The sequence below is a fragment of the Panthera onca genome, chromosome C1 (genome assembly GCF_046562875.1).
Source record: "Panthera onca isolate mPanOnc1 chromosome C1, mPanOnc1 haplotype 2, whole genome shotgun sequence".
Classification (NCBI taxonomy): domain Eukaryota; kingdom Metazoa; phylum Chordata; class Mammalia; order Carnivora; family Felidae; genus Panthera; species Panthera onca.
Window position 1 is genome coordinate 187,337,838 of NC_138346.1, and position 27,503 is coordinate 187,365,340.

At 44.1% G+C, this 27,503-nt stretch overlaps 1 protein-coding gene across 4 annotated transcripts in view; it reads right to left on the reverse strand.

Annotated features, from left to right (window-relative positions):
- Positions 1 to 26,974, reverse strand: part of ST3GAL3 (ST3 beta-galactoside alpha-2,3-sialyltransferase 3) — a 201,004-nt gene extending 174,030 nt beyond the window's left edge. The window contains exons 1-2 of one of the 4 annotated variants that reach the window (XM_060621876.3): positions 26,768 to 26,974; positions 372 to 516 (exon numbers count right to left, since the gene is read on the reverse strand). In XM_060621876.3, the coding sequence (XP_060477859.2) occupies positions 372 to 486 (115 nt within the window). In that variant the 5' untranslated portion in view covers positions 487 to 516; positions 26,768 to 26,974. The remainder of the gene's footprint in view (positions 1 to 371; positions 517 to 26,767) is intronic. The other 3 variants (XM_060621875.3, XM_060621878.3, XM_060621877.3) reach the window with 3 other exon arrangements.
- Between the last annotated feature and the right edge of the window lie 529 nt (positions 26,975 to 27,503).

The following is a 27,503-nucleotide window of genomic DNA, read 5'->3' on the forward strand; positions in this document are numbered from 1 at the left end:
ACGTTTTCAGGACAGAAGAAAACCAGCTGTGATACGGAGCCCCGAGGCAACGAATACAAATGGGAGAGGCAATGCACTTTAGTAATTAAAAAGCACGGCATTCAGAAACCAGAAGTACTGGAAGAGTTTGGGCTTTTATTGCAGAATAGCATGTTTTTACGGAGATCATAAGAGGATATGCCATGGCATGCAGTTTTTGAAAAACATCAAAGATCTCAACCTATAGCCACAAAAATGGGAGGCAATTTCTGAGCCTGAGCCCCAGGAGCGTGCGGTCTCCTCTCACTGCCTGTCTCCGAAGGGTGTGAGGGCACTGCAGCCCAGCGAACACCCCACGTTCCCTGGGGGCAGGCTGGGGTGACCATACTTACTGGGGTCCTCCCACTGGAGTAAATGCAGCTTCCACGCAGAGTAATACAAAAATCCCAGTACCAGAAAAAGGCAGAGGGCTAGCAGCAGATTGCGCACAAATACCAAGAGTCCCATCTTCACATGGTTTACAATTTCCTACATGACCTAAAAGGAAAAAAAAAAAAAAAAATCAAAAAAATAATTCAGGTCTTAAAGGATAAAGCAATCATCTTGTTGATATACTCTATCTTAAAATAAGTATTTACAGGAGAATTTCCAAACGAAGAACCACCTGGAGATACCACTGAGTTCCTGACCTAGCAATCCTCCAAGCTGCCCGTCCTGGCCTTGAGACACAGCTCCACCAGTCACTCAGCATCCAAAGCCAGAACTCAGCAATTGTCCCTGCGTTCCTCCTCTCCCTCCTTCCCAGCACCCAATCAATGACCAAATTGTGGCGATTCCAACCTCCCACGTAAGTCTTGAGTCATGCCCCTTCCCCCCATCACTACCCTAGTCCACACCACCGCTGCATTCCCACAGACGGTTCCCCGCCTCCGAAGTGCGCTCTCCCGGATCCATTCTCACACGGAGGTAGGACTGGTCCGTTATTCTGACGCCACTCTCCTGCTTCAACCCCGCTGAGCTGGCGTTCCACCGACGTGTAACAAAGTACCGCAAACCCGGCAGCTCCAAGCAACACAGATGTGTTGTCTCAGAGCTCCGGGTGCCCAACGTCCCGGTACACTGTGTCTCAACAGGGTCCTCTGCACAGGGTGTCACAGGGCCAAAACCAAGGAGTCGGTCGGTAGGGCTGTGTTCCTTTCTACAGACACCGGAGACGGATCTGCTTCCGAGCTCATTCCAGCTATGGGCTGAACGCAGTTCCCAGCAGCTGTAGGGCTGATGTCCCCATCTCCTCGCCGGATATCAGTCTCTGCTCCACGCGGCCCCCTTCAGCCACGCTGGGTTAGGTCCCTCTCACTCTGAATCTCTCCAACTTCCCTTTCTACCACATCTTGCTTCTGTCCCCAGCCAGAGAAACTTCTTTGCTTCTCAGGCTCATATGATTAGGTCGGGTCCACTTGAAGAATCCAGGATAATCTCCCTGTTTTAAGGTCTGTCGTCTTTAAAAAAAAAATTTTTTTAATGTTTCTTTATTTTTGAGAGAGAAAGAGAGAGATAGAGCATGAGCAGGGGAGGAATAGAGAGAGAGGGAGCCACAGAATCCAAAGCAGGCTCGAGGCTCTGGGCTGTCAGCACAGAGCCCGACGTGGGGCTCAAACTCACGAACCGTGAGATCATGACCTGAGCTGAAGTCGGATGCTTAACTGACTGAGCCACCCAGGCTCCCCAAGGTCTGTAGTCTTAACTGCATTTGCAAAGTCCCTTCTGCCACACGAGGGAACATATTTATGGATACCAGGGATTCAGATGTGGACATCTTTGGGGGGCCATTCTGCCTAACACATCTTTCATTAAATTCTCAATTCCTTGAGAATAAAGGAATTGCTCCTTAGAGTTTAGCAGTTTCTGACTGTACCCCTATTTACTCTCCAACCCATCTCTTGCACTTTCCAACCCTGTCTGTGTCCTTTGCCTTTCTTCTTCCAACTCACTGAACGCAGCCTTGTTTCTTTCCTCAAGGCCTGCCTGGAACATTCTCTGATGATCAGCATTCTCTGATGCTCACCTTAAATGTAACATCAGCCGGGAAGACTTCCTAGGATCACCACCCCCTACCCCACTAAGATATCTTGGCCATGAAATAACATATGAGAAAGAAATTATGTATAAACACTATACATGAAGTGATTAAAAAGTTATCAACTAGAGATTATATAACTGTCCACCTAGAAAAGCCAAGAGAATCAACTGAAAAAACCATCAGAACAAATAAGTAGGTGATAAGATTAATTTACAAAACTCAACAGCTTTTTTTAAGTTTCAATTTAAGTAATCTCTACACTCCACATGGGGCTCGAACTCACAACCCTGAGATTAAGAGTCGCATGCTCTTTCAACTGAGCCAGCCAGGCACCCCACAAAAATCTTCTTAAAAACTATACCAACAATAACTGATGAGAAGATGTAAGAGGAAGAATTCCATTCATGATGGCAACAAAACCTATAATATATCTAAAAATAAACTTAGGAGGAAATGGGCAAGATTTTCACCAAAGGGCATAAAAGATCTGAATAAATAAAGAAAACACACCAGGCTCCTAAGTGAGAAGTTTCGATATTGGAAATATGTCAGTTCTCTATAAATTCAGTCTGACTCCAGCCAAGATCCATGTTTGTTTGTTTGTTTTAACTTAAATCTAAAGTTAATCCAAAGACTTCATGCCCAAGAAGAGCCAAGAAATTGTTTTTCATGAAAAATAATGAGGATTTGCCTTACCAGATATCAAAACAACTCAAAAAACTAAAAGTAAATAAAATAAAAATACAAATAAAATTAAAAAAAAAAACAACAAAACTCAAAGTGTAATTCTTAAGATAGATGAGTACTGGCACAGGAAAAGACAAACAGATGAATAGAACAGAGTCTACAAATGAGCTTCCTTAGTAGAGACAGATAAATAGAGATATACACACATACATACATGTATAAATGATTTCACTTTATCTATATATGAATTTATTCTATGATAAGGATATAAATCTTATAAAGAAAAAAAACATGATAGGATACATAGCTGTTGATGGGGTTACCTCCAGGAAATAGGATGCAATGTTAGGAAGTACTTTTTCCTTTATATATTTCTAAGTTAAGTTTATTTGTTGTAAGTCACAAGTATCACCTCTACAATTTTTTAACATTAAAAAAACCAAACACCACACTGTAGAAATGTAAAATGGCAGACTCTTTCAGAAGCAATGGGGAAGTAAGTGGCTACTGAAATTTACAACATTCGTGCACCCTGGCCCAGCATTTCTATTTCTGTGGCTTCTTCCTAAAGGAACATTCCAACAAATACTTTACAAAATAGGTACATAAATGTCCATTAGCAACACTCATTATAAGAACAAAATACTAGAAAAAAAATTCAAATGTCCATCAACAGGGAACCAAACAAATAAATTATTGTGCATCTACACAATGACATCTATATCAGCTGGGGTCTTGGCAGGAAACAGATGGCACATGCAGAGAATGAACCGAAGGAAATTAATGACAGGATTTTTTATAGCTGTGTGAGTAGAGTGAAAGGAACCAACCACGGGTGGTGAAGCATCCAGGGACTATCAACAGTAGGAAGCTACTCTCGCCCTCAAGGTGAAAGAGCAGGAGACAAAGGGTATCATTGGAAAAGAGAGGCCAGCCATCAGGAAGATCACTACCAAGGGCACAGCGGCTCCTGGAGCCCCAGTAAGGGGTGGGAGGGGTAAGGAATGCTCTGACTTCTCCCACCACTCACCCTCTGATCCCTGTCCATGTCTTTTATCAGCTGATTCCAAGCCAGGGGGCAAAAAAGCCCAGATGATGCTGTTCTTAGATGTCAGTCACCAGCACAGAGGATACAAGGTGGGTGATGGATTGATGAGGGCAAGAGAATGACATGTATAGTATACGATGTACCCATTACACAGAATGAGACACAGCTGTATGTCCTCACATAGGCAAAACGTCTAGTATATACTGCTAAGTGGAAAAAAATCTAGTTGTAGAGTCGTAATATATATGTATGGCCCATATGCTGGTGGTAACAAACAAGGACGACACTGATATTGAAAATTAAGGTTACGTGTTAAGCACATACTTACAAGAATAGGCACCAAACTGAAAAGTGGGTTTGGAGGGTTGTTTTCTTTTCACAATCTGTTTATTTGTATATTTATGTTTAATTTTAATTTTTATATTTATGCAAATAACAAATGTACAAAGGGGTGCTTGGGTGGCTCAGTTGGTTGAGCGTCTGACTTCAGCTCAGGTCATGATCTCGCAGTCTGTGGGTTCGAGCCCCGCGTCGGGCTCTGTGCTGACAGTGCAGAGCCTGGAGCCTGCTTCAGATTCTGTCTCCCTCTCTCTCTGCCCCTCCCCGCTCATGCTCTGTCACTCTCTCTGTCAAAAATAAATAAACATTAAAAAAAATATAACAAATGTACAAAGTTTTCACATTGAAACAGGAATTAGAGACTTGCAATTCCAGCAACACAAAGGCCTGTATCCCATCCAGGGCTCCCGTTAAAAACAACAACAAATTTAAGGGGTAAGCAGCCTGCCTACAAAGGCAGGTGGCTGTTGGAAAGCTATTCCTTTCAGGGACGCCTGGGTGGCTCAGTCGGTTAAGCGTCCAACTTCGGCTCAGGTCAGGATTTCATGGTTCATGAGGTCGAGCTCCGAGTCGGGCTCTGTGCTGACAGCTCAGAGCCTGGAGCCTGCTTTGGATTCTGTGTCTCCCTCTCTCTCTGCTCCTGCCCTGCTCGCACTCCGTCTCTCTCTCTCTCTCTCAAACACAAACGTTAAAAAACAATTAAAAACAAAACAAAACAAGCCTTGCCTTTCAGAAGGCGGCCGTACCTTCCCCTGCTTTCTGTCCTGAATGCAGATGTGATGCCTGAACATACATACAGTCTACAAACCTGAGGCTCCAGCAGACACAGGACCATCAGTCAGTCAACAGATTTACCTATCTGTTCAGCAAATATGACAGCGAGAAGGCTGAACTAATCACCTATTTCACTTCTACCTCCTCTTCCATTAAGGAAAAGGATCTTCAAATGAAGATGTAGAACAAACACCCAAACACCCAAAGAGGAAACTGGTTTCCTAAAGTGGATGACATACAAAGAAACAAATAAAATAAGCGCTTAAAATACGCAAAAACCTCCAAGACGGAAAAATAACAGCACCTCAAAATTCTGAGAGACAAAATTTCAAACTCACAGCTAGGACAAAAGCTTGAGGGTGTTGGGGGAAACCGCTCCTCTCACACACTGTGTGGTGGTGGGAAGGATGGGGCCATGTCTAACGAAATTACATGCTTTGCCCTTTACCCCAGTAATCTCACATTTAAGAAACTATCCAAAGACACACCGACAAAAATTCACAATTCACGCACATGGCTATTTACCGCAGCACTATTTGTAATATAAGAGAGTTAAGTCCTTTGGTCGGAACTGAATAAACTACGGTATATCCACTAAAATGGAGGATTATGCAGCCATGAAAAGGAATGAGCTCCCTCCTTGTCTGCCTTTCTGAATAATTTAATCTAAAAGCCATTAAGCTTCAGGTGCCAATCAGGGTAGGCGTGGACTGGAGTGAAGAGAGGTGCGGGGCATCCAGCCATCGTGAGGGGGTCTCGGGGTGTGGCAACAGGCAATGCTGGGATTAACCAAATAAGTAAGTAAGTACACTGACGCTAGCTAACAGGAGCCAGATTTCTCCATGGTGGGGAAGGGAATCGCAAACAGGAAAAGGGAAAAACTAGAAAAAATTTTGGGGGTTGTACTGAAATTGAAAGGTTTGGTATAAATGGATGGTTTTTGATATATAAAGATATGAACTATAAAAATAAATATAGATGTGGGCAGTGTGTGTGCCTTTGTGTGATACATGCATATATTCCCTAGCTCTGGTCACTGGGAAGAGCCTGGCAGCAGTCATGTCCCAATTACAAAGAGCATGTCTAGCAGCTAGACCTTGGTTTCTAAATACCATTCTTCCCTGACAAGAACCAGGGATCCCTGGAAGCATGGCTGACTGCAGGGCTGAGGCAAAGAAGGCACAAACAAGATAAGCCTGGATCCTTTGCGGTGCCTCGGAGCAGGTAAAGGCTCAAGGAGTGAGGCCATATCGAACGTAAAATGAAGCCAACTTGTGGGGCTCCTAATGGTCAGCTCTGGAGCAGTTCAGATCAATAATAAAAGATCATAACCCATTAAACAAGAGTCTAATAAATGAGGAGAGGAGAAAGTGCTCCCTTAGATCAGAATACCAACTAATGAATGTAGAAGGAATAACGTAATTAGAAAGTCACCATTTGTTATAGCGGCATTATCAACAACAGCCATAGTATGGAAAGAGCCCAAATGTCCATCGATGGATGAATGCATAAAGAAGATGTGGTATATATATATAGATATATATCTATAGATATATCTATATCTATCTATAGATAGATAGATATAGATATCTACATATAGATATATATCTATCTATATCTATCTATAGATATATATCTATATAGATAGATAGATATAGATAGATATATATCTATATAGATACATAGATATAGATATCTATATATACATAGATATCCATATATAGATATATACATAGATACCTATATATAGATAGATAGATATAGTATATATATACACAGATATAGATATATATATAATATATAGATAGATGTATATATATATAGTATATATATATATACATACACACACACACACACACACTGGAGTATTACTCGGCAATCAAAAAGAATGAAATCTTGCCATTTGCAACTACATGGATGGAACTAGAGGGTATTATGCTAAGTGAAATTAGTCAGTCAGAGAAAGACAAATATCATACGACTTCACTCATATGAGGACTTTAAGAGACAAAACAGATGAACATAAGGGAAGAGAGGCAAAAATCATATGAAAACAGGGTGGGTGATAAAACAGAAGAGACTCTTAAACATGGAGAACAAAGAGAGAGTTACTGGAGGGGTTGTGGGAGCGGGAATGGGCTAAATGGGTAAGGGGCATTACAGAATCTACTCCTGAAATCACTGTTGCACTATATGCTAACTAACTTGAAAGTAAATTTTAAAAATAAATTAAATTTAAAAAAAAAGAAAGTCACCATTTGGTAACCATTTCAGCAATAATTCAGCTAAGAAACATCAAAGGATGCTAAAATTAATGGGCAGAATTTTGAGAAATGGGGTATTCTACAGTCTTCAAGTTTCTGCCCATAAGATACTTCTTATAATTAGAGGGGAAAAGTGTAACCTTACAATGGAGAAATCGGATAGACGACACAATAAATGAGCTAAACGCTATATGGGAATTCTTGGCAATATTTTTGCAACTCTTTTGTAATTATTTCAAATTATTACAAAAGAAAAAAATTAAACCAGTCCTCAAATGAATGTTCAAATACACATCCAAGTGAGAGATTTTGCAGCCACTTAAGATGTAATTTATGAAATTATTACATTTCATAAATTATGGGGGAAGATGTAATTTATGAAAAAATTATAGTGACATGGGGAAGTGCTTATGGTACAGTAGTGAATGAAAAAAAGACACAGGTATCATGTACCCAGCCATGAAAAAGAAAAGAAAAAGACTAGAGTAAAACATAAAAATAACACTAGATTAATAGCGAGAACTGTTCAGGCTGCAGGAGCTCACCTGGCCTCCCTGTACAGCCACAAAAAAAGCATGCAGGTAAAGAGTTGCCATAAGCTTGCTGCAGCACGTAGAGTGGAGCAGCAATCAGGCTCATCCTCTTCCCGTGTATTCACCTTGGAGAAGGAGGTGTCTCGCTTCTGCCCAAAGCTAGCGCAACAAACACTAAGTGCCAGGAATTATGCAAAGCCCAGGAGACACGAAGACAATCAAACGCATACTCTGCTCTAGAGGGTCACTAAGTTCGCCACTGACCTCTTAACTGTCAAACCCAATAGACATTACTGTCCTCTCGGGCCTTGACCTTCCTGCAGCCTCTGAAACTGGGAGAGGCAGTACAGCATGGTGGTAGGTCCTTTCTCTGCCTTCTTTGCCTACCAATGCCAGCTCATCTTCTAGGTCTCTAAGTCAGAGCAGACTTGGGTCTTACCTCTCTCAGGAAGCTTTCCTTAATGCCCTATACTATGGCTATGTCTGCTCCCATAACATCCCATGCTTACCTATATCACAGCATTTATAAAACATCTTGCCTATTTTTCTGTCTCTGCAAAGAATCAGCATATAATTTGAAAGCAGAATCTATAACTTAGGTCTGTGAATCACCTGCATCTAACAGCACAGCACCTAGTACAGAGCAACACTCAAGAAGTGTTTGTTTAGGGGCCCCTGGGTGGCTCAGATGGCTGAGTGTCTGACTCTTGATTTCAGCTCAGGTCACGATCCCAGAGTCGTGAGATCAAGCCACGCTGAGCGTGGAGCCTGCTTAAGATTCTCATTCTCTCTCTCCCTTTGCCCCTCTTCTCCCCGGCTTGCCGGCTCTCTCTCTAAAAGAAAAAAGAAAAATTTTCTGAAGTATTTGTTTAAGAAATAAACCAATATATTTCTAATTATGTGCACCAACTCAAGACACGATATAAGCTGTACACATTCCAAAACATAATATATCCTGAAGCTATGATTTGTGTGCAAATCATATATCGGCATAGCAATTTTGAAAGAGGAGAGGAGCTTGGGGTACTACGTGAGGCCGTCTTAACATTTTCATTCTGCAGATATCCCCAAGGCAATTTTGTTCCACGTCTATGATTTAATTTGCCATCATTATGCTGACCATCCCGAACTTTACCTTCTAAGTAACTGCTTCTGAGTTCCACATCCACGCAACGTCCTGCTCTACAGCATCATCTAGATGTTTCACAGATGCCCCACATTTCCTCCTTCTCCTCTGTTCACTATCTCAGGTGAAAGGCGACATCTTCACAGGTGCTTCTGTCAGAAACCTGGAAATCATCCTTGACACCACCCTCCTTCCCACTCCCACCTCCACATATAATCAATCACTGAGTCCTATGAGTTTCACCTGTGAAATCCTTCTTGCATCCATCCACCCCTCCACCTTCACTACCACCATCCTATTTCAAGTCGCTATAATCTTTGGCTTGGACTCCTACTACAGCCCCCTGGTAAGCCTCCATTACCCATTCTTGGTCTTCGCCGACTCATTCCCCACAGAGCAGCCAATGTGAATTTATCTCATTCCCAAGCTTAGACTTTGCAAATGTCCCACTGTCCTTAGGGTAAGGTCCCAGATTCCTTCACAAGCCACGTAAGGCTCTGCATCATTTGGTCCCTGCCCACCGCTTCCCACGTCTCCTGCCATCCCCTACACCTCACCTCGATGAGTCTGCAACACTGACCGTCTTTCAGTGTTTTCCACTCCCCATGCTCTCTCCCAAGGTCAGGCTGACACTGTCCCGACACTTACGCTTCATATCACCAATTCCCACTCAGACTTAAAGGTTAATTCCACAGAGAAAGCCTTACCTGTCTCCACACTTCAGGTCTCCCTGTTCTAAATTCCCACAGCAGCTGCTTATCCTCTTATGAGCATTTACAGCAATAATTTAACATTCATATTCTGGCTAATTCAGGCAGGGAACGTGTCTGTTTGGTTCACCATTGTATCCTTGGTAGTGACTCAAAAATCTACCTGCTCACTGACTGAATATTTAGTCAGAGTGTGCTCAAAACAAGGTACAGGGGCGCACCTGGGTGGCTCAGTTGGTTGAGCGTCCAACTGCAGCTCAGGTCATGATCTCATGGTTTGTGAGTTCGAGCCCCGCATCAGGCTCTGTGCTGACAGCTCAGAGCCTGGAGTCTACTCCAGATCCTGTGTCTCCCTCTCTCTCTGCCCCTCCCCCACTCACACTCTGTCTCTCTCTTTCTTTCAAAATAAATAAAAACATTTTAAAAAGGTACAAAAGGCATATAATGCTAGGTTATTTTAATTTAGCCATGAAAGTAAAATTATATTAAAAATATGAACTCATTGAAACAAACTGTATCAAACTCCTATAATTTCTAAAACATCCTACAATATGGTTATTTTCTGAACTATACTTAGCAAGAATTTTTAGCCTAAAATGTCAGAATTTTGCTGACCTTCAAGTATCAGTCCCTATTGGATATAAACTCAAGTATGACAAAAGCATGCAGAGCAAAAACCAAAGTATTTCCTGAGCATGTCTCCTATGAATATTTTCAAGGCAAGCTAATTAGAAGTTATTATATACTGTACTATTTATTATACAGCTTCCCAAAAAATTACTGAAAAGCTCATCAATTTTTTGAAAACATTTTTGCTGAATGCACACCTCCTATTCAGATGTTATGCATGACTAGGCAGATTTAAGTAATTAATATGCAATATGTTAAATCCTTCTATGCAAAAAAGCTGTGCATTTTCTAAGTGCAAGTAAGTGTGTAGGGTAGGTTAATATTGTTAATATTCATACAGCACACACCGTGAACTGGCCACAGTTTTAAGAGTTTTGAACAACTTAACTCACTGAATCTTCTCACCAATCCTGTGAGGTTACTGTTTCCATTGTATAGAGAAAAAACTGAGACACAGAAAGGTTAAATTACCTTAAGATCACAGAGCCAGTCAGTGACAAAGCCAGAATTCAAATCCTGACCTGGCTTCAGTCACATAACTTTTTCCACTTGAAGACGCCCTAGAATGTATCAAAACAATAATAAAAGGGCGCCTGGGTGGCTCAGTCAGTTACGCATCTGACTTCAGCTCAGGTCATGATTTCACGGTTTGAGTTCGAGCCCCACATCGGGTTCTCTGCTGTCGCCATGGAACTGGCCTAGGATCCTCTGTCCCCTGCTCTCTCTGCCCCTACCCCACTTGCTTTATCTCTCTCTCTCTCTCAAAATAAATAAACTTTAAAAAAAAAAAAAGAGGGGCGCCTGGGTGGCTCAGTCGGTTAAGCATCCGACTTCGGCTCAGGTCATGATCTCACGGTCCGTGAGTTCGAGCCCCGCGTCGGGCTCTGTGCTGGCAGCTCAGAGCCTGGAGCCTGTTTCGGATTCTGTGTCTCCCTCTCTCTCTCTGACCCTCCCCCATTCATGCTCTGTCTCTCTCTGTCTCAAAAATAAATAAACATTAAAAAAAATAATAAAAAAATTAAAAAAAGAGGAACTAGCCATAACCTCTTAAAAGAAAATAAAAATAGTAAAAAGAAATCAGTATAGGATCTAAACAAAAATGCTGCAACAATGTTAGAGAGGAACCGGAGGGTGGGGAGAAGCATAGTAGATGAAGACCACAAGACAGGAAAAATGTTGTCACAGAACAGATGAAGATCATTAACAAAGATTACCCCAGCCCTACCCACTCCCAAATGGCGCTATAAAGCAAGAGATAACTAAGAGCAGAGACTACAGGTAGCGCTCAGGGAAAAAACAGTAAGACAACATTAAAAAAAATAAAATAAAATTAGCATTCAGGAAGAGTAAACAAAGAAAACTAACAACATCATGGAAATTAAAACCTCAGTGGAAAGTGGTCACTGCTGAAAAGACAGTAAGAGTCATGAGAGCAACGGTGGGGCACCTGGTCGGCTCCGTCCATACAGCATAGAGCTCTTGATCTTGGGGTTGTGGGTTGGAGCCCCACATGGGATGTAGAGCTTACTTAAAAAAAATAAAATCTGTAGGAAGAAAGAAAGAAAGAAAGAAAGACTGGAAGAAAGCAAGCAAGCAAGCCATGGTGGATAAAAAAATGAGCAAGATAAAATGAAAAAGAATAAAAAGTATAAGAGGATTACCAAAACCCAAACAACAAAACAAAAACATGCAGCAGTAGTAGTCACAGGAGATCCAGCATAAGTGTAAATGGTATCTGAAAAAGAGAACTGGGCAAACAGAAGAGGAAACAAGATGTAAAAATGGATTAGAGAGAGCTGGGCTAAGGGCAAGTTGGCCCAAAGATACAGCGTCTTTGGCTTCTCCAAACCACAACAGCCTAAGGGCAAGGATTACCTGGGGACCTCCAAAGGGAATTCAAAAGCTAGAGGTATGCTGAGGTTCCGGTGACTTCTGCGTGGGTTACAGATTTATTGCCTTTCAGTTCCACATTCACCCTTTTTGCTTGCTCTGTGAAAATGAGCCCGGGCCCTTTTAAGTATTTTTCTTTGCCAGCTCGCATGACGTGGAGCTTTGTTAGAAGTTGCTGAAGAGCTACTGCAGGAGGAAAATAGTTTTGCTTCTGGGTGCCAGTGTGTTCCTCTGGGTAGGCTCCTACAGCGCACCTGGCTTTTCCAGTGCCCAGCCGTCAGCAATGAGGAGCAGCAGCCAACAGCTGCCCTCAGCACCCCTCCTGGGCGGTTTTGTACCAGTGCCTCTCATGAGACCCCTCTGTGCAAACAGCTTCCCCCAACACCCCAGAAGGCTGGTTTCCCACTAATTCCACCATGTGGCATCACAGGAACTCATCTGCAACCCAGTGAGTCATGGTCATGTCCACAAAGTCTGTAACTCAACCTGCAGCAGGTGTGGGGGAGACTGTGGGGCTCCTCATGGAGCACTCTCTCTCAGCCCTGGGGTGGGGGCTGCTCCTTATATCTGCTACATCTATATTCTTTAGAGTCCTCTTTACTTCTTTTGAAAAGCTTTATCGAGGGGCACCTGGGTGGTTCAGTCGGTTAAGCGTCCAACTTTGGCTCGGGTCATGATCTCACGGTTCATGAAATCAAGTCCTGTGTCAAGCTCTGTGCCTGCCTACAGCTCGGAGCCGGAAGCCTGCTTCAGATTCTGTGTCTCCCTCTCTCTCTGCCCCTCCCCACTCGAGCTCTGTCTCTTTCTCACTCAAAAATAAATAAACATAAAAAATTTAAAAAATAAAAAAGAAGGGGCACCCAGGTGGCTCAGTCGATTAGGTGTCTGACTTCAGCTGGGGTCATGATCTCACGGTTCGTGAGTTCAAGCCCCGTGTAGGGCTCTGTGCTGACAGCTCAGAGCCTGGAGCCTGCTTTGGATTCTATGACTCCCTCTCTCTGTCCATCCCCTGCTCACACACTCTCTCTCTCTCTCTCTCTCTCTCTCAAGAATAAATAAAACATTAAAAAAAGAAAAGAAAAAAGAAAAGCTTTATTGAGATATCATTCACATACCATACAATTCACCCAAAGTGTACATTTCGATGGCTTTTAGTATTTTTACACAGTTGGGCAAACATTACTACAATCAATTTTAGAAGATTTCCATCACCCCAAAACAATACCCAGCACCTCTTAGCTGCTACCCCCCTGCCCAACATCCTGTTCTCTGAGCCCTAATCTACTTTCTGTTCCACAGAATAGGCAAATGTCTATAGACATTTCATACACAGTAAAACCTTGGATTGTGAGTAACTTGTTCTGCGAGTGTTCCGCAAGAAGAGCAAACATTTCTAATATATTTTAACTTGATAAATGAGCGATGTCTTGCAACACCAGTAGCATAGAACACTGAATGTCACATGATCACAATGGAGTCAATGGTTCTTCTCTCTTGCACACGCTGCAGGATTGTGGGTGATCGTCTCCCATGCTCAGATGCTCCGTCTCAGGCTGCAGCGTTTGGCAGAAATCAGTGATTTTTCAGAACACTGGAAGGTGCCCACACCTGGCACTAGGATAATTTTGTCACTTCAAAGCACCTACAGACAGTCCTCTGCTTTTCCATACAAGAGTAAGCTTAGGAATGCTTTGCTTCACTCTAGGTCAGGCTGCTTGCAGACATAGACCCTTTCCTCTGCTGCCTTATTGCCAGTTATATTAAATACAGTATATGACAAGGGTTTACTAATACTGTACTGTAGTCAACATCCGTGTGAGCATATACAATGGTCCCCATGCAGAAAAAAGTTAAAAAGAACAGTGGTAAGAAGGAGATCATTACGGTGGAAATTAAGAAGGAAATCATCAAGAAGTACGAACAAGGTATGCGAGTGGCCGAAACTGTAAGATTTTCTAAGAAGTCTATGTCTGCATCTCATCTGCAGAGAAGGAGGAGAAAAAGGTGGAGGAATCCCTCACTTTAAATGAAGTTAGGGAGATGTGTAAAATGTGGGAAACAGTGCAAAACGAAATTCTGCAGAAAAGCACTACCCAAATAAGGCTGTAGCCCCCAAATAAGGTTGTAGCGGGGCAAACAATGAATCTGTTTAATGACAATGCAATGTCACATTTCTGCAACATCCTCAGAAGGAGGCAAAAGCAAGTGTCATTGGAAAGGTTCCTTGCTAAAGTTGCACAAAAGGAAAAAGATTACATTGAGCCAAGAGATAGCAGTGATTCCGTTAGTGATAGTGAAAGTTGTCTGACATGATAACCCTCCTCTCTTGTCTCCCTCGCACGAGCCACAAAGGTTTCCAAAGGTAAGTGCAGGTTAATTTACTTTTCTTTACATTTTGTATTTTATTTATTACTTTGTATTATATTATAGTATTGTAATCATTTTTATATCAATATTTTTGGGTTGTGGAACGAATCATCTGAGTTTCCATTATTTCTTTTTTTTAATTTTTTAAATGTTTATGTATTTTTGAGAGCAAAAGAGGCAGAAAGAGGGAAACACAGAATCTGAAGCAGGCTCCAGGCTCTGAGCTGCCAGCACAGAGCCTGATGCAGGGCTTGAACCCACAAACCGCAAGATCATGACCTGAGCTGAAGTCGGACATTTAACCAACTGAGCCACCCAGGCTACCCTTCATTATTTCTTATGCAGAAATTTGCTTTGATATACAAATGCTGTGGATTACAAGCATGTTTCCAGAACAAATTACACTCGCAAACCAAGGTTTTACTGTATATGGAATAATACAATATGTGGTCTTTTGTGACAGGCTCCTTTCACTTAGCATAACATTTTCAAGGTTCATGTATATTGTAGCATGTTATCAGTACTTCATTTCTTTTTATTGCCAAATAACATTCCATCATACGAACACATCACATTTTATTCATCCGTTTATCAGTTGACTGACGTTGGGTTGTTTCCACTTTTTGGCTGAATAATGCTGCTAGGAACACTGATGTGCAAGTTTCTACATGGACATAAGTTTTAATTTCTCTTGGGTATATACTTATGAATGCACTTGGGTATACACCTAGGAGTGAAATATACCTGGTACATATGGTGACTCTATGTTTAACTGTTTGAGGAAATGCCAGCTGTACCTTTGTATGTTCCCATCAGCAGGGTTGTGAGAGTTCTGATTTCTCCACACCTGTGCCAACCCTAGTTCTTATCTATCTTTTTGATTACAGCCATCCTAGTGGGTATGAACCAAGCAAATGGAACAACAGATGTATAGATACAAAAATGGATAATTAGAGAGAGCTGGGGTGAGGGCAAGCGTCTCATTCTGGTTTTGCTTTACATTCCATTAGTTAATGATGTTGAGGAGGGGCGCCTGGGCAGCTCAGTCGGTTAAGCTTCCAACTTTGGCTCAGGTCATGATATCGCGGTCCGTTAGTTCGAGCCCAGGCTCCGTGCAGACAGCTCAGAGCAGGGAGCCTGCTTAGGATTCTGTGTCTCCCTCTCTCTCTGCCCCTTTCCCCACTTGTGCTCTATCTCTCTCTCTCAAAAAGTAAATAAACATTTTTTAAAAATTGTTTTAATAATAAAAAAATGATGTTAAGCATCCTTCCACATGCTTATTTTTTTACTTACTAGTTGATTTCATGTTACTTCAAATCCCTGTTATAGTTAACAATTCTTGAAGTTTGGGGGCACCTGGGTGGCTCAGTTGGTTAAGCGTCCGACTTCGGCTCAGGTCATGATCTCACAGTTCATGGGTTCAAGCCCCGCATGGGCTCTGTGCTGACAGCTCAAGCCCTGGAGCCTGCTTCAGATTCTGTGTCTCCCTCTCTCTCTGCCCCTCCCTTGCTCACATTCTGTGAGTGTGATCAAAAGTAAATAAACATTTAAAATAATAATAACAACAATAATAATTCTTAAAGCTTGACTGCTCAAAGTCCCATGTGGTTTCTCTCCCCTGATTGGACCCAGGCTCCTATAACACAGGTCGTCAGTGACTAAGTGAAAATTAGATATCTACCAAGATGATAAAAACAGAAGACGGAAAATGTTTTGTCCCTGGTCGGATACTCCCTTCAGAAGTAGCTGAGGGAAAGGGGGGTTGGGGAGGGGTTACCCAAGGAAACAAAACTTTCAGTTCTTTGTTTTTACTCAAAAACCAAACAAACAAAAAACAACCCTTTCGGAATAGGAGCTGTTAAGGTTTGGTTTTAAGGGGGTTTTGCTTAACACTGTTTTAATGGTGTTTGGAGGACAAGGTTGTAGACATGATGCCTTATTTGGAAAAGGTAAATTCTATGTGGAAGTTTAAAAATTGCTGAACGCAATCAGTTTGAGGAGATGACCCTCCTTTGCCTGAGCCAACTGAGATCAACAGGCAGGGGCTGAAGGGGGCTGGGAGATGGCAATGTGTCCAGAAAACTATAGCATGAGAGCAGTCAATAACAACACTTAAACATGGGCATGGCAGTGTTCCAATAAAACCCGCAAGTTCATTCGCCAACCCCTGGTATGTACAGTACGTGGGATATAACGTGGCAAAAGCATAAAAACACATATGGGGCTTTAAAAACTTTAAATTCAAGATAGTTTTCTCTGGTGAACGAGGAAAAAGACTAGGGAAAAATACTTATGAGGCATTTATTGGAAATGTAATGTTCTATCTCTTTAAGCAAAACAAAACAAAACTCTGATACGATATGGCATATTAAGGCTTTAGGGGCACCTGGGTGCCTCGGGCAGTTTCCTGTCCGGCTTCGGCTCAGGTCACGATCTCACAGTTTGTGAGTTCAAGCCCCACGTCGGGCTTCCTGCTGTCAGTGCAGAGCTTGCTTCTGATCCTCCGTCCCCTGGCCCCCTTTCAAAAATAAACATTAAAAAAGAAAAAATAAAAAAAGACCTAGTGATAGGTATCATTATAGTGTTCTGTTGTTTTAAGCGTAAAATACAATATTAGAAAATATGGGGGCACTGGCTGGCTCAGAGGGTAGAGCATGCGACTTTTGATCTCAGGGTTGTGAGTTTGAGCCCCAAGTTGGGTAGAGAAAGTACTAAAAATAAATAAATAAACTTAAAAAAAAAATAAAACAGGGCCACCTGGGTGGCTCAGTTGGTTAAGCATCCGACTTCAGCTCAGGTGTCATCTCACTGTTTGTGAGTTCAAGCCCCATGTCAGGTTCTGTGCTGATAGCTCAGAGCCTGGAGCCTGCTTCAGATTCTGTGTCTCCCTCTCTCTCTGACCATCCCCCACTCACAATCTCTCTCTCTCTCTCTCTCTCTCTCTCTCTCTCAAAAATAAGTAAGCATTAAATTTTTTTTTTTTAAAAATAAAGCATTTAAGGGACCTGGGTGGCTCAGTCAGTAGAGCATCCAATTCTTGATCTGAGAGTCATGAGTTCAAGCCCCACACTGGGCAGGGAGACTACATACATACACACATGATCTAAAGACAAAGAAAGAAGAAAGAAAGAAAGAAAGAAAGAAAGAAAGAAAGAAAGAAAGAAAAGAAAGAAAAGAAAGAAAGAAAGAAGAAAGAGGGAGGGAGGGAGGGAGAGAGAGAAAGAAAGAGAGAGAGAGAGAAAGAAAGAAGAAAGAGGGAGGGAGGGAGAGAGAGAGAGAGAGAAAGAAAGAGAAAGAGAGAAAGAAAGAAAGAAAGAAAGAAAATACAAGTTAACTGTTCTCTTCACTCCCGTTATTTGAGACATTAAATGTCTTAGGCCTACATAGTAGTTCCACATTGTTTATCTGCCATGCTTTATATATATATAAATAATACTATATACGCCATATAGAACATATAACGTTAATCTATCTACAGACAACATGTTAGCTTAATGTATAGAACGTATATTATAACATACGTCCAGGCAGAAGCCATTATTAGGCACCTGAGTACAACAGTAGGAACACAGTGTGATGTCTGCCCTCGAGAGAGAGCAGGGTGGTGCATGCAGTTAGAGTACAAACATTGTAAGATGATGGAAATTAATGACATATAGGAAAAGCTTCAGCAAAGAAGGTGAGGCAGTAAAAGGGTAGGAGAGGCCTTAGATGCCATGCTAAAGAGTCTGAAATTTATCCCATTGGCAATGGAAAACCACTTCGGGGATTAAGCAGAGAAATGATACAGTCAGATCTGTATTTTGGAAAGATCACTGGGATAGTGATATGGAGCACAGCCTGGAAAAGACTAAGCCAAGACCAAGAAGAGGCTACTGCAATACCTCAGGCCCTTTGCCTTCAGACAGGATGTGCATCTCAAAGCATACTCAAAATGATTCACCAAAGTATGGAAAGAAACAAAACTTTTACTTATAAACATTTCTAACATTTAACTTCAACCAACACTTACACAACCCCATGTCAAATGTCTTGTGGCACGAGGCTCAGGAAAAATCCTCAGGAAGCATGAAAGTCCCACAGCATGGAGGAGAGTGGATCATTATTTCTTCACCTGCTCTGTGATGCAGTGCAGTTTACGCATTACAGAATGACATTAATGTCGCTAATCTCGTAAGAATCGAATCTCTGAAATAGGATCATAACCAAATTTGATAACGAGACGGTGAGTAACCACGAAACTCTTACATCTCAAAGAAGTTCTCTAAGTATTGTCTGACAGACAGCATATTAAGATTTCTAGAACTCAAAGAGCAGTTGTGTATTTTTCTTTTACAAAAATACTCGTGTTCCAAGTTTGCTGACCATGACTGGCATGACAAATGTCTGTTAGCAGTATGGTACTTTGCAGATATTCCAAAAATACACACAATTGTCCTTTCAAGGTAAAGGACTTGTCTTAACCAAAGCTAGAAACTAGTTACTTTAAAAAAAAAATATACTGTGTTGAACGCATTTTGAAAACCAATGTTTGGTAGTATATCCACCTTTATGTTACTTTGTTACCAAAAAGATATAAAAGTGTCACTTATAAAAACTCTCACATTTATATGTCAGTAGTCATCAAAGTGGTCCATGTACCCATGAGGGTCCCCAAGGCCCTTTCAGCAGATCCATGAGTTTAAAACTACTTTCATAATAATTCGAACACACCATTTGCCTTATTCACTCTCATTTTCTCACAAGGGTCTAGCACATTATCCAAAGGCTACATAACAGCTGTTGTCACATCACTGTCCTCACAGCTAATGGAATGTATGGTTGTATTCTTAGGATTTAAAGTTTTCTCAGTAATTTTTAGTACATTAAATATCAATAGACAAAGCCCACAGAAGTAGAAGTTCTTTAGGGTTTCAATAATTTTTAAATTTATAAAGGGGTCCTGAGACTAAAAACCCTAAGAATCACTGATGCATAATTTATTTTTTATATGTTTTAAAGATTTAGTAATAAAGCATTAACTAGACTTCAATTAAAAAAAAAAAAAACTTAGTGGGGTACCTGGCTGGCTCAGTCAGAAGAGCATACAACTCTTGATCTCGGGGTCATGAGTTTGAGCCCTACACTGGATGCAGAGTTTACATTAGTTAATTAATTAATTAAGAAAAAAACTTGGGGCGCCTGGGTTGCTCAATCAGTTAAGTGTCCGACTCTTGACTTTGGCTCGGGTCATGATCTCAGTTCGTGAGATCAAGCCCAGCATCCGGCTCTGCAATGACAGCAAGGAGCCTGCTTGGGATTCTCTCTCTCCCAGTCTCTCTACCCCTCTCCCACATGCACACATGTGTGCTCTCTCTCAAAATAAATAAACTTTTTTTTTTAAATCTAGCAATATAATTTTCTCTTTTTTAAACATTTTACTTTTAAGTAATCTCTACACCCAATGTGGGGCTCCAGCTTACAACCCCAAGATCAAGAGTTGCATACTCTACCAACCGAGTCAGCCAGGCACCCCAGTCATTGAATTTTCTAACCTGTTCAACATATTTCAAACAAAAGGCTTCAGTGGGTTTTTAAGTCATGTTAAAAATACATAAACATGCCATCTTTCTATTACTGTGTAAGAAAAACTGACATCAAGGAATGGGAAAATGTACTGATATATAGACAAATAATGATAAGACAAGGCAGTAGATGACATTTAATCAGAATAACATAAATTAAGTGGTACAGGAGCTCAGAGGGGAGGAACTCCTGTCAGCCAGGATGACCAGGGAGGAACCTAATGGAGAACAAACCCAATTAAAGTTCCATTATCATCTTTAAAAACATGTTCAGGGGCGCCTGGGTGGCGCAGTCGGTTAAGCGTCCGACTTCAGCCAGGTCACGATCTCGCGGTCCGTGAGTTCGAGCCCCGCGTCAGGCTCTGGGCTGATGGCTCGGAGCCTGGAGCCTGTTTCCGATTCTGTGTCTCCCTCTCTCTCTGACCCTTCCCCGTTCATGCTCTGTCTCTCTCTGTCCCAAAATAAATAAAAAACGTTGAAAAAAAAAAAAAATTTAAAAACATGTTCAGGGGGCGCCTGGGTGGCTCAGTCGGTTGAGTGTCCGACCTCGGCTCAGGTCATGATCTCACGGTCCGTGAGTTCGAGCCCCGCGTCAGGCTCCGTGCTGACAGCTCAGAGCCTGGAGCCTGTTTCAGATTCTGTGTCTCCCTCTCTCTCTGCCCCTCCCCTGTTCATGCTCTGTCTCTCTCCGTCTCAAAAATAAATAAACATTAAAAAAATAAATAAATGTTAAAAAAAGCTTTTAATAAAAAATAAAAACATGCTCAGAAGACTGAGGAGGAGCAAAATTTCAGGGGGGAAGCCGTCGATGATGACAACAGGCTGAAGAAATACACACTTTTTTGTTGCACATGCAGTGAGCACATTATAGTAACACCAGTAGCAAGAGTATGTGCACATGTGCATGTGTGACTTCTGGGTGAGGGCTGGCAGCAGCTGAAGAGCCATATATAATGTGCTGGCCTTTAAAGAATGTTTAAGTTGGTATGATATCTGTATCAATTCTTCCCTTCCTGATCTCAGAATAATCCCCTGATGCCTAACACTCCCAGACAGACCAGCATCACCAACCACTTAAAATGCAGAAATAAAACCACAGGGATGGCAGTGGTTATCTCTAGATGGTGGGATTTAAGGCTAATAATTTCATCACCTACCATGAGCCAGGTAATATGCTAAACCTTAGAAGTCTTAAAACTATTATTATCATTATCATTTTTTAAATGTTTATTTAATTTTGAGAGAGAAAGAGAGAAAGAGAGGGAGAGAGAAAGAGAGAGAGCACAAGTAAAAGAGGGGCAGAGAGAGAGGGAGACACAGAATCAGAAACAGGCTCCAGGCTCCGAGCTGTCAGCACAGAGCCCGATGTAGGGCTCGAACTCGGGAACAGCGAGATCATGACATAGGTTGAAGTCGGAAGCTTAACCAACTGAGCCGCCCAGGCGCCCCTTAAAATTATTATTTTTATTAGAAGAAGGTCCCTTATGTTATCTAATAGCACCAGGCTTTTAACATCTTTTTGCCCAAGTCTCCAGGGCAGCAATCTTGCAAGGTAGCTGTTTTTTACCCCATTTTACAAATCTGGAAACCAAGACACAAGGGGTTCTGAAACTGGCCCGGGGTCCTACTGTAGAAACTGCGGAAGCCATGACTGAAACCCTGGTCTGCTGGCCCCCGTCCAGGGCGCTCTTCCCGCCCAGGAAGGGCACGGACACAGCCTTCGCATCATGGCAGTAGTCCAACTGGTACCCTCCCCGCACTCGCCTCCTTCTCCTCTCTCCCCACACATAAATATTTTACAACCCTCGTGTAGCAGGCTCAGAACTGTGGCTGCACACTCAGCACTTCCCCTGTCAGGGAAACGGGATAATCACTCCTTGGCGCCCTCCACACACAGGGACCTTCCTAAAAGGCAGAGCTGATTTCCTACCCTGGAACCCCTCCGTGGCTACTAATCATGCGCAGGATAAAAGCTTTGTCCCCTGAACTCACAGCCTTCGCAAGCCGCCTCCTGCAGCCTCCACACACTCCACAAACATACCCTTTCCTCCTGCCACTCAAGTGTCCTCAGGATGTAGCCACACTCTCGTGTTTCTAGGGCATTACACACATTTCCTGCCTGAAAGCCTTTCAAACCCACATCCACCCTTCTTATAACCAGTCGTTCTTCAAGACTTGGGCTGGTGTGAACGTCTCCGGAAAACCATGATTTATATTCCAGTGTGACAGCAGGTGCCCTTTTAGGAGATCCCACAGGCCCCTCAAATGTATTTTCACTGCTGGGTTCACTGGCTTCCGGTCCTACCAGACTACAGGCCCCTTCAGGCCAGGGACACACCTTTCTTACTTACAATGCCATGACCCAGCACAGAGCCTTGCACACAGCACCTGTTCAGTAAATACTTGGGTCACAAGTAGGGTGTCGAGTGGGATGGAGGACACAGACAGGCACACAGCTTCGTCATATAAAATACGACACATGTGAAAATAAGAAAGGTGTGGCAGGAATGCTATCCAAGGAAAGGAAAAAGGTAGGAAAATCTGGGGGAACACCTCTACCTACATTCCTGAGTTTTCTCAAAGGTTTTTCAAATCCTGCTACTGCTGCTGGTGATGTCCCTGAACGGGGGTGCGTCCTCTGAACGAGGTACTGCGCAAAGCACTTGCCAATAAACGAACCCTTTTTATTCACCCTATGCACTGAGAACACCCTGCGCATTTTACTGATGGGGAATCTCGGGCTCAAGAATAAGATGCTTCCTCAGTGTCAGACAATTAGTGGCAGAGACAAGGTTTCAACCCAGACCCTGTCTTCTGAACCACAGCTCCAACCGCTCTCTGCTTCTCTTCTTTACCAAAAGTGAAATCCCCTCGCCAAATACCCAAGTTTGATGGCCTCAAGCAAACCCAATTAAACCAACGTGAAACTAAGAGTCCTTCTTAGTTCAGCAAGCAATAATGTACCTCAAGTTACTTCACTCTTCCTGGCTAAATAACTTGAATAGAACTTAACTATTTTTGGACCATTCAGGTGTTCATTACTGAGGGCACTATAAAACTGTGATGCCCTTAGGCATGACTGCACTGTGGTTAGGGTATACCCTGTACCAGCAGCCCTGGCCTGTGGGCAGGTACAGTGCCTGTTACGGAGTTCCAGCTTCCCAATTCACCTTCATCTCATGCCAAGTTAGAGCGACCATTTCTTGCTACTGTCAATGTGCTGGTCTCTACCGGGCCAGCTGATTTTGCTACTTCCAATCTTCTAGGGGCTGTGATAGTCATAAATGATGTAGCGGTCCTTCGTGCCGTCCACCAGTCATGTCCAACTCTTTGCTTCCCAGGCACATGCTAAGTGTGATTTCCCGTTCTTCTTTAAAGTCAGGTGTGGCCACGTGACTTGCCTCAGTCCATGAAATGTGACCGAAAGTGACACACGCCATTTGGGACCGAGACTTCAAAAATCAGTGCCCCTTGGGGTGCCTGGGTGGCCCAGCTGGCTAAGCGTCCGACTCTTGATTTCAGCTCAGCTCATGATCTCACAGTTTGTGGGTTTGAGCCCTGCGTCTGGCTCTGCGCTGACAGCACAGAGCCTGCTTGGGATTCTCCCTCCCTCTCTCTCTCTCTCTGCCCTTCTCCTGCTTGCACTCTCTTTCTCTCAAAATAAATAAGTAAACTTTAAAAATAAAAATAAAAATCAGTGCCCCTTGGGGTGCCTGGGTGGCTCAGTCAGCCAAGCATCTGACTAGGTTTTGGCTCAGGTCACGATCTCACAGTTCGTGAGATCGAGCCCCATTTCAGGCTCTGCCCTGACAGCACAGAACCTGCTTGGGATCCTCTCTCTCTGCCCCTCCCCTGATTGCTCTCTCTCTCAAAATAAACAAACTTAAAAAAACAAAATCAGTGCCCCTTAACCACCATCTTTCACTCAATCGAAGTGATCATGGAAAACACTATGTTCAGATGGAGTTTCCATCAGTCTGGGTCCCTGAGTGACTGTGAGGAGCAGAGTTCCCTGTGCATGAAGGAAAAATCAACTTTTGTTCTATTAAGCCACTTAAGTCTTAATGGGCTTTTGTTATGCAGTCTAATCCAAGTTATCCAGATCAATACATCAGATCAATACGTCAGATCTCTTAGTAAGGAATTCTCTCACGTAAGTTACTTTCTTTGCATCCATCTCTGTTCCAGGCTATGTGCAATATAAAACACACCTGTCAAGTACCTACTATGTACAAAATACCATGCTAGATGACGAAGATAGTCTATGTCTCGAAAAAGTTGCAGTCTTATGTTGACGACTGTGCCAAAAAGGCAGACGCCAGCGTTACAATGGTTTAAAGGAGAGACAAGTCCCATGTGGATGGGAAGAAAAGTACAGAGAAGTTTCACAAAGGAAGTTCCATATCACATGGCCCTGAAACACGGGTAAGAACCAACAATTAGAGATCCAAGGGGGTCATTTAAGATAGAAAAAGCAACATAAGCAAAGATATGGAGCACAAACAGCAAAGCACAAAGAGCAAATACTTCTACTGACCTGGAAAACTTAATAAAATCTAAGGGAATGACAAGAAATTGGTTCACCCGTAGTGTCTTTGCCAGGCGGGTCTGTGCCTAATTCAACGGACAGGAGGGAACCATTCAAAGTCTTGACTGGGGAAGTGAGATGTCTGGAGGTGATGGCAGTACACAGCATAGATGGGAGGAAAGAAAAGAAAACGTTGGGGGATGTCTGCAACAACTCAAGAGAACGGTATCAATGACCCCAAATAAGTGTGATGACAGTAGAAATGGAAAGAAGCAAAAACAGCGTGGCAGTATGTCAGCAAGGCCTGGCACCCAAGTGAACACGAGGGGAGGAGAGTCTAGAAAGGCAAGAGGGAGTCTCGAGGGGCAGATCCTGGGTAGCTACGAGGACTGTCCATCCACACTGCGGAGATTAATCACAAAAGTGACAAGAACAAATAAAGTGCTACCATGTATTTTTCTAAATGCTAGCTCCAGCTTCACCTGAAGTAAATGCTACTACTAGTTTAATCCTTTGCTCTCCTGGGACAAAGTTACTTCTCAATCTGACACTACACCTCCCTCTTTTGTACAAACTTATCTCCTACTTTTCCCTGATAGGAACGCCCTGGAATCACCCTTAAGCACTTTGGGTTCTCCCCTGCCCCCCCCCACCCCCACCCCAGACCGTCCTCACTTTCTCCTTTCTTCACTTCTTCCTCTTCATCCCCCCCCCCCCCCCACCCCACAGGCTTACCCATTCATGGCTTAAGTCAAGCTTCACCTTCCCTGTAAAACCTTCCTCAAACACATGGGTTTCTCCTTTTCCCGATTTCCATACCTACTGTCTAGGAATTCCAGAGGCAACAGCATTAGTTATCAGTTTCCCGTGTGTCCTTTATTCCCACAACTATCTCTTGGGCCTGGTCAGAACAAGTCTCTTCCATTACAGGTCTTGAGTTCCCCACAGTCCAATGACCTTGTGCACAATATGCATTCATTAGACACTCTAGTGATAACCCAAAGCCAATTAAGAACATGCACATCTTATTTCCTCTTTAATAACTTGTTTTCAGTAAATCACGATTATATAGACATGCAAAATAGGCAGCTTCAGCACCTAATACTTCAAAATGTCCTTGAGTTAAGCATCCTTAAATCTTAGGAGCTGTTTATTGCCTTAATAAGAGATCTGAAAACACCATTTGGTCATAAACTTTTCGGCCAGCTTCCTTTTAATCCTTTTGACTTGAAGGCATACCAAACAGTTCAATGATCATCACTCCAAGGTGATTCTGACTCAGAAATAAATAACCTAATTTCCCATGCGGACTATTTCACTTTTGGGAACCTAATAAGTGTTCCGTTGTACCCTCACGTTCAACCAGCTATATAGTATAGACAGCGCAAACTAGATCCACAAAAAAAAGTTCCTAGATTTTACAAAATAACAGCTGTCTCCATTGGTCTCTCTCTCTCTCTCTCTCTCAATTAACGACTATGCTTTATAGCTCAACACGTTTCACTCCTCCCTGGCATGTGAGGGAAACACAAACAGAAATCAAGTTTATTGCGGAATCCTAAAAATGAGCATTTGTAAAAAGGAATCCAAAATATTCGTAGGACACCATCCTAACCAAACCTGCTGTCATCACGAAGACTATTTCCTCTTGCAAGCAAGACCGGCGAGTTAACAATGGGGGAAAGAAAAGTGTGAGAGGGAAAGGAAGCAGGAGAGGAGGCGTACTATGCCGATCAAACTGACCGGGTTTCCAGGACGTCTGGCTGCTAGGAAAACGGTAAGCAAGGACAGCCGCTACCAGTACGCTGCAGATTCCCGCTCAAGCTCTCCCTGCACTTTTCCTTCCCCTTCCCACAGCCGAGGCCCGCCTGCCCGTCCTTCCTCTGCACCAAGGTGCGCAGCGCGGCGGGGTCCCGCACGCAGGTGACCTCACACCGCTCGGCCCGGGTCCAGCCGTCCTCCCCGGAGGCCTGGCGGCCCCTTCCCGGCCGAGGTCGCCCAGGGGCCGGGCTCCGGGCCGGAGTCCCCAGTCCGAACCGGACTTCGGTACTCGAGGACAGCTAGGCCGTGTGTCCCGACCGTCCCTTCTTCCCCAGCGCGAGCAGGCAGGCGGGCTCCGCGCGCCCCGCTGGGACCCGGGGCGGCGGGGGAAGGGAGGGGAGGGGAGGGGAGGGGAGGAAAGGGGTGGCGCGGACACCGTTAGCCGCGGTGGCTGCCGCGCCCCGACGCGCGCGCGACTGGCTCTTACCGCAGCGGAGAGGGAGGCAGGGGGGAGGCGGCGCCCGGCCCGGCGCGGGCGGGAAGGCGGAGGCGAGGGCGCAGGCGGCGGCGGCAGCCGCGGGGGACCCCGGCGGGCGCCCACGACGCGGTGGGCTGCCTGGGCGCCGCCATAGTGGGGACGCAGCGGCGGGCGGAGCGCGCGGCCGCGACCCGGGGACGGCGGGACCACCAATCCCGCTCTCCGCCTCAGCGCCCTCGCCGGGGGTCGGGCACATCCACGGCCAATCGGGGCGCGGGAGCCGGGCGGGGCGCCGGGCTGACCAATGCAGAGCTGCGCTGCGGGCAGCGGGCGAGCGCAAGCTCGCGGAGGCCCAATAGGCGCGGGCACCCCCACTTTCCCGACCCGGGCTGCGGGTGGTGAGGAGCCGAGCGGGGCCGGCCTGCTGGTCAACGCGAACACCTCGCCTTGGCTCCTCGGAGCACGTCCGCCGCCTGGAGACATCCTTCTCCCCCCAGCATCACGCCCGGAGGGCGCCCGTTCGTGCGGACACCTGAAGCCCGCGGGGATGACCCAGCCCCTCGGGAGCCTTTCTCGCCGTGCGGCACGGTGGGCCGGGGGCCTCCCGGGCGCAGAGTGCTGGGCGGTCACCGTCATTCCACGCCGAGGGCGCAGCTGCCGCCCGGAGACCAGCTGAGCGCCTCCACTGGGCTCTCGGAGGCCCAAGGCTTGGAGACCTCTACGGATCCTGTGGGGTAAAGGGTGG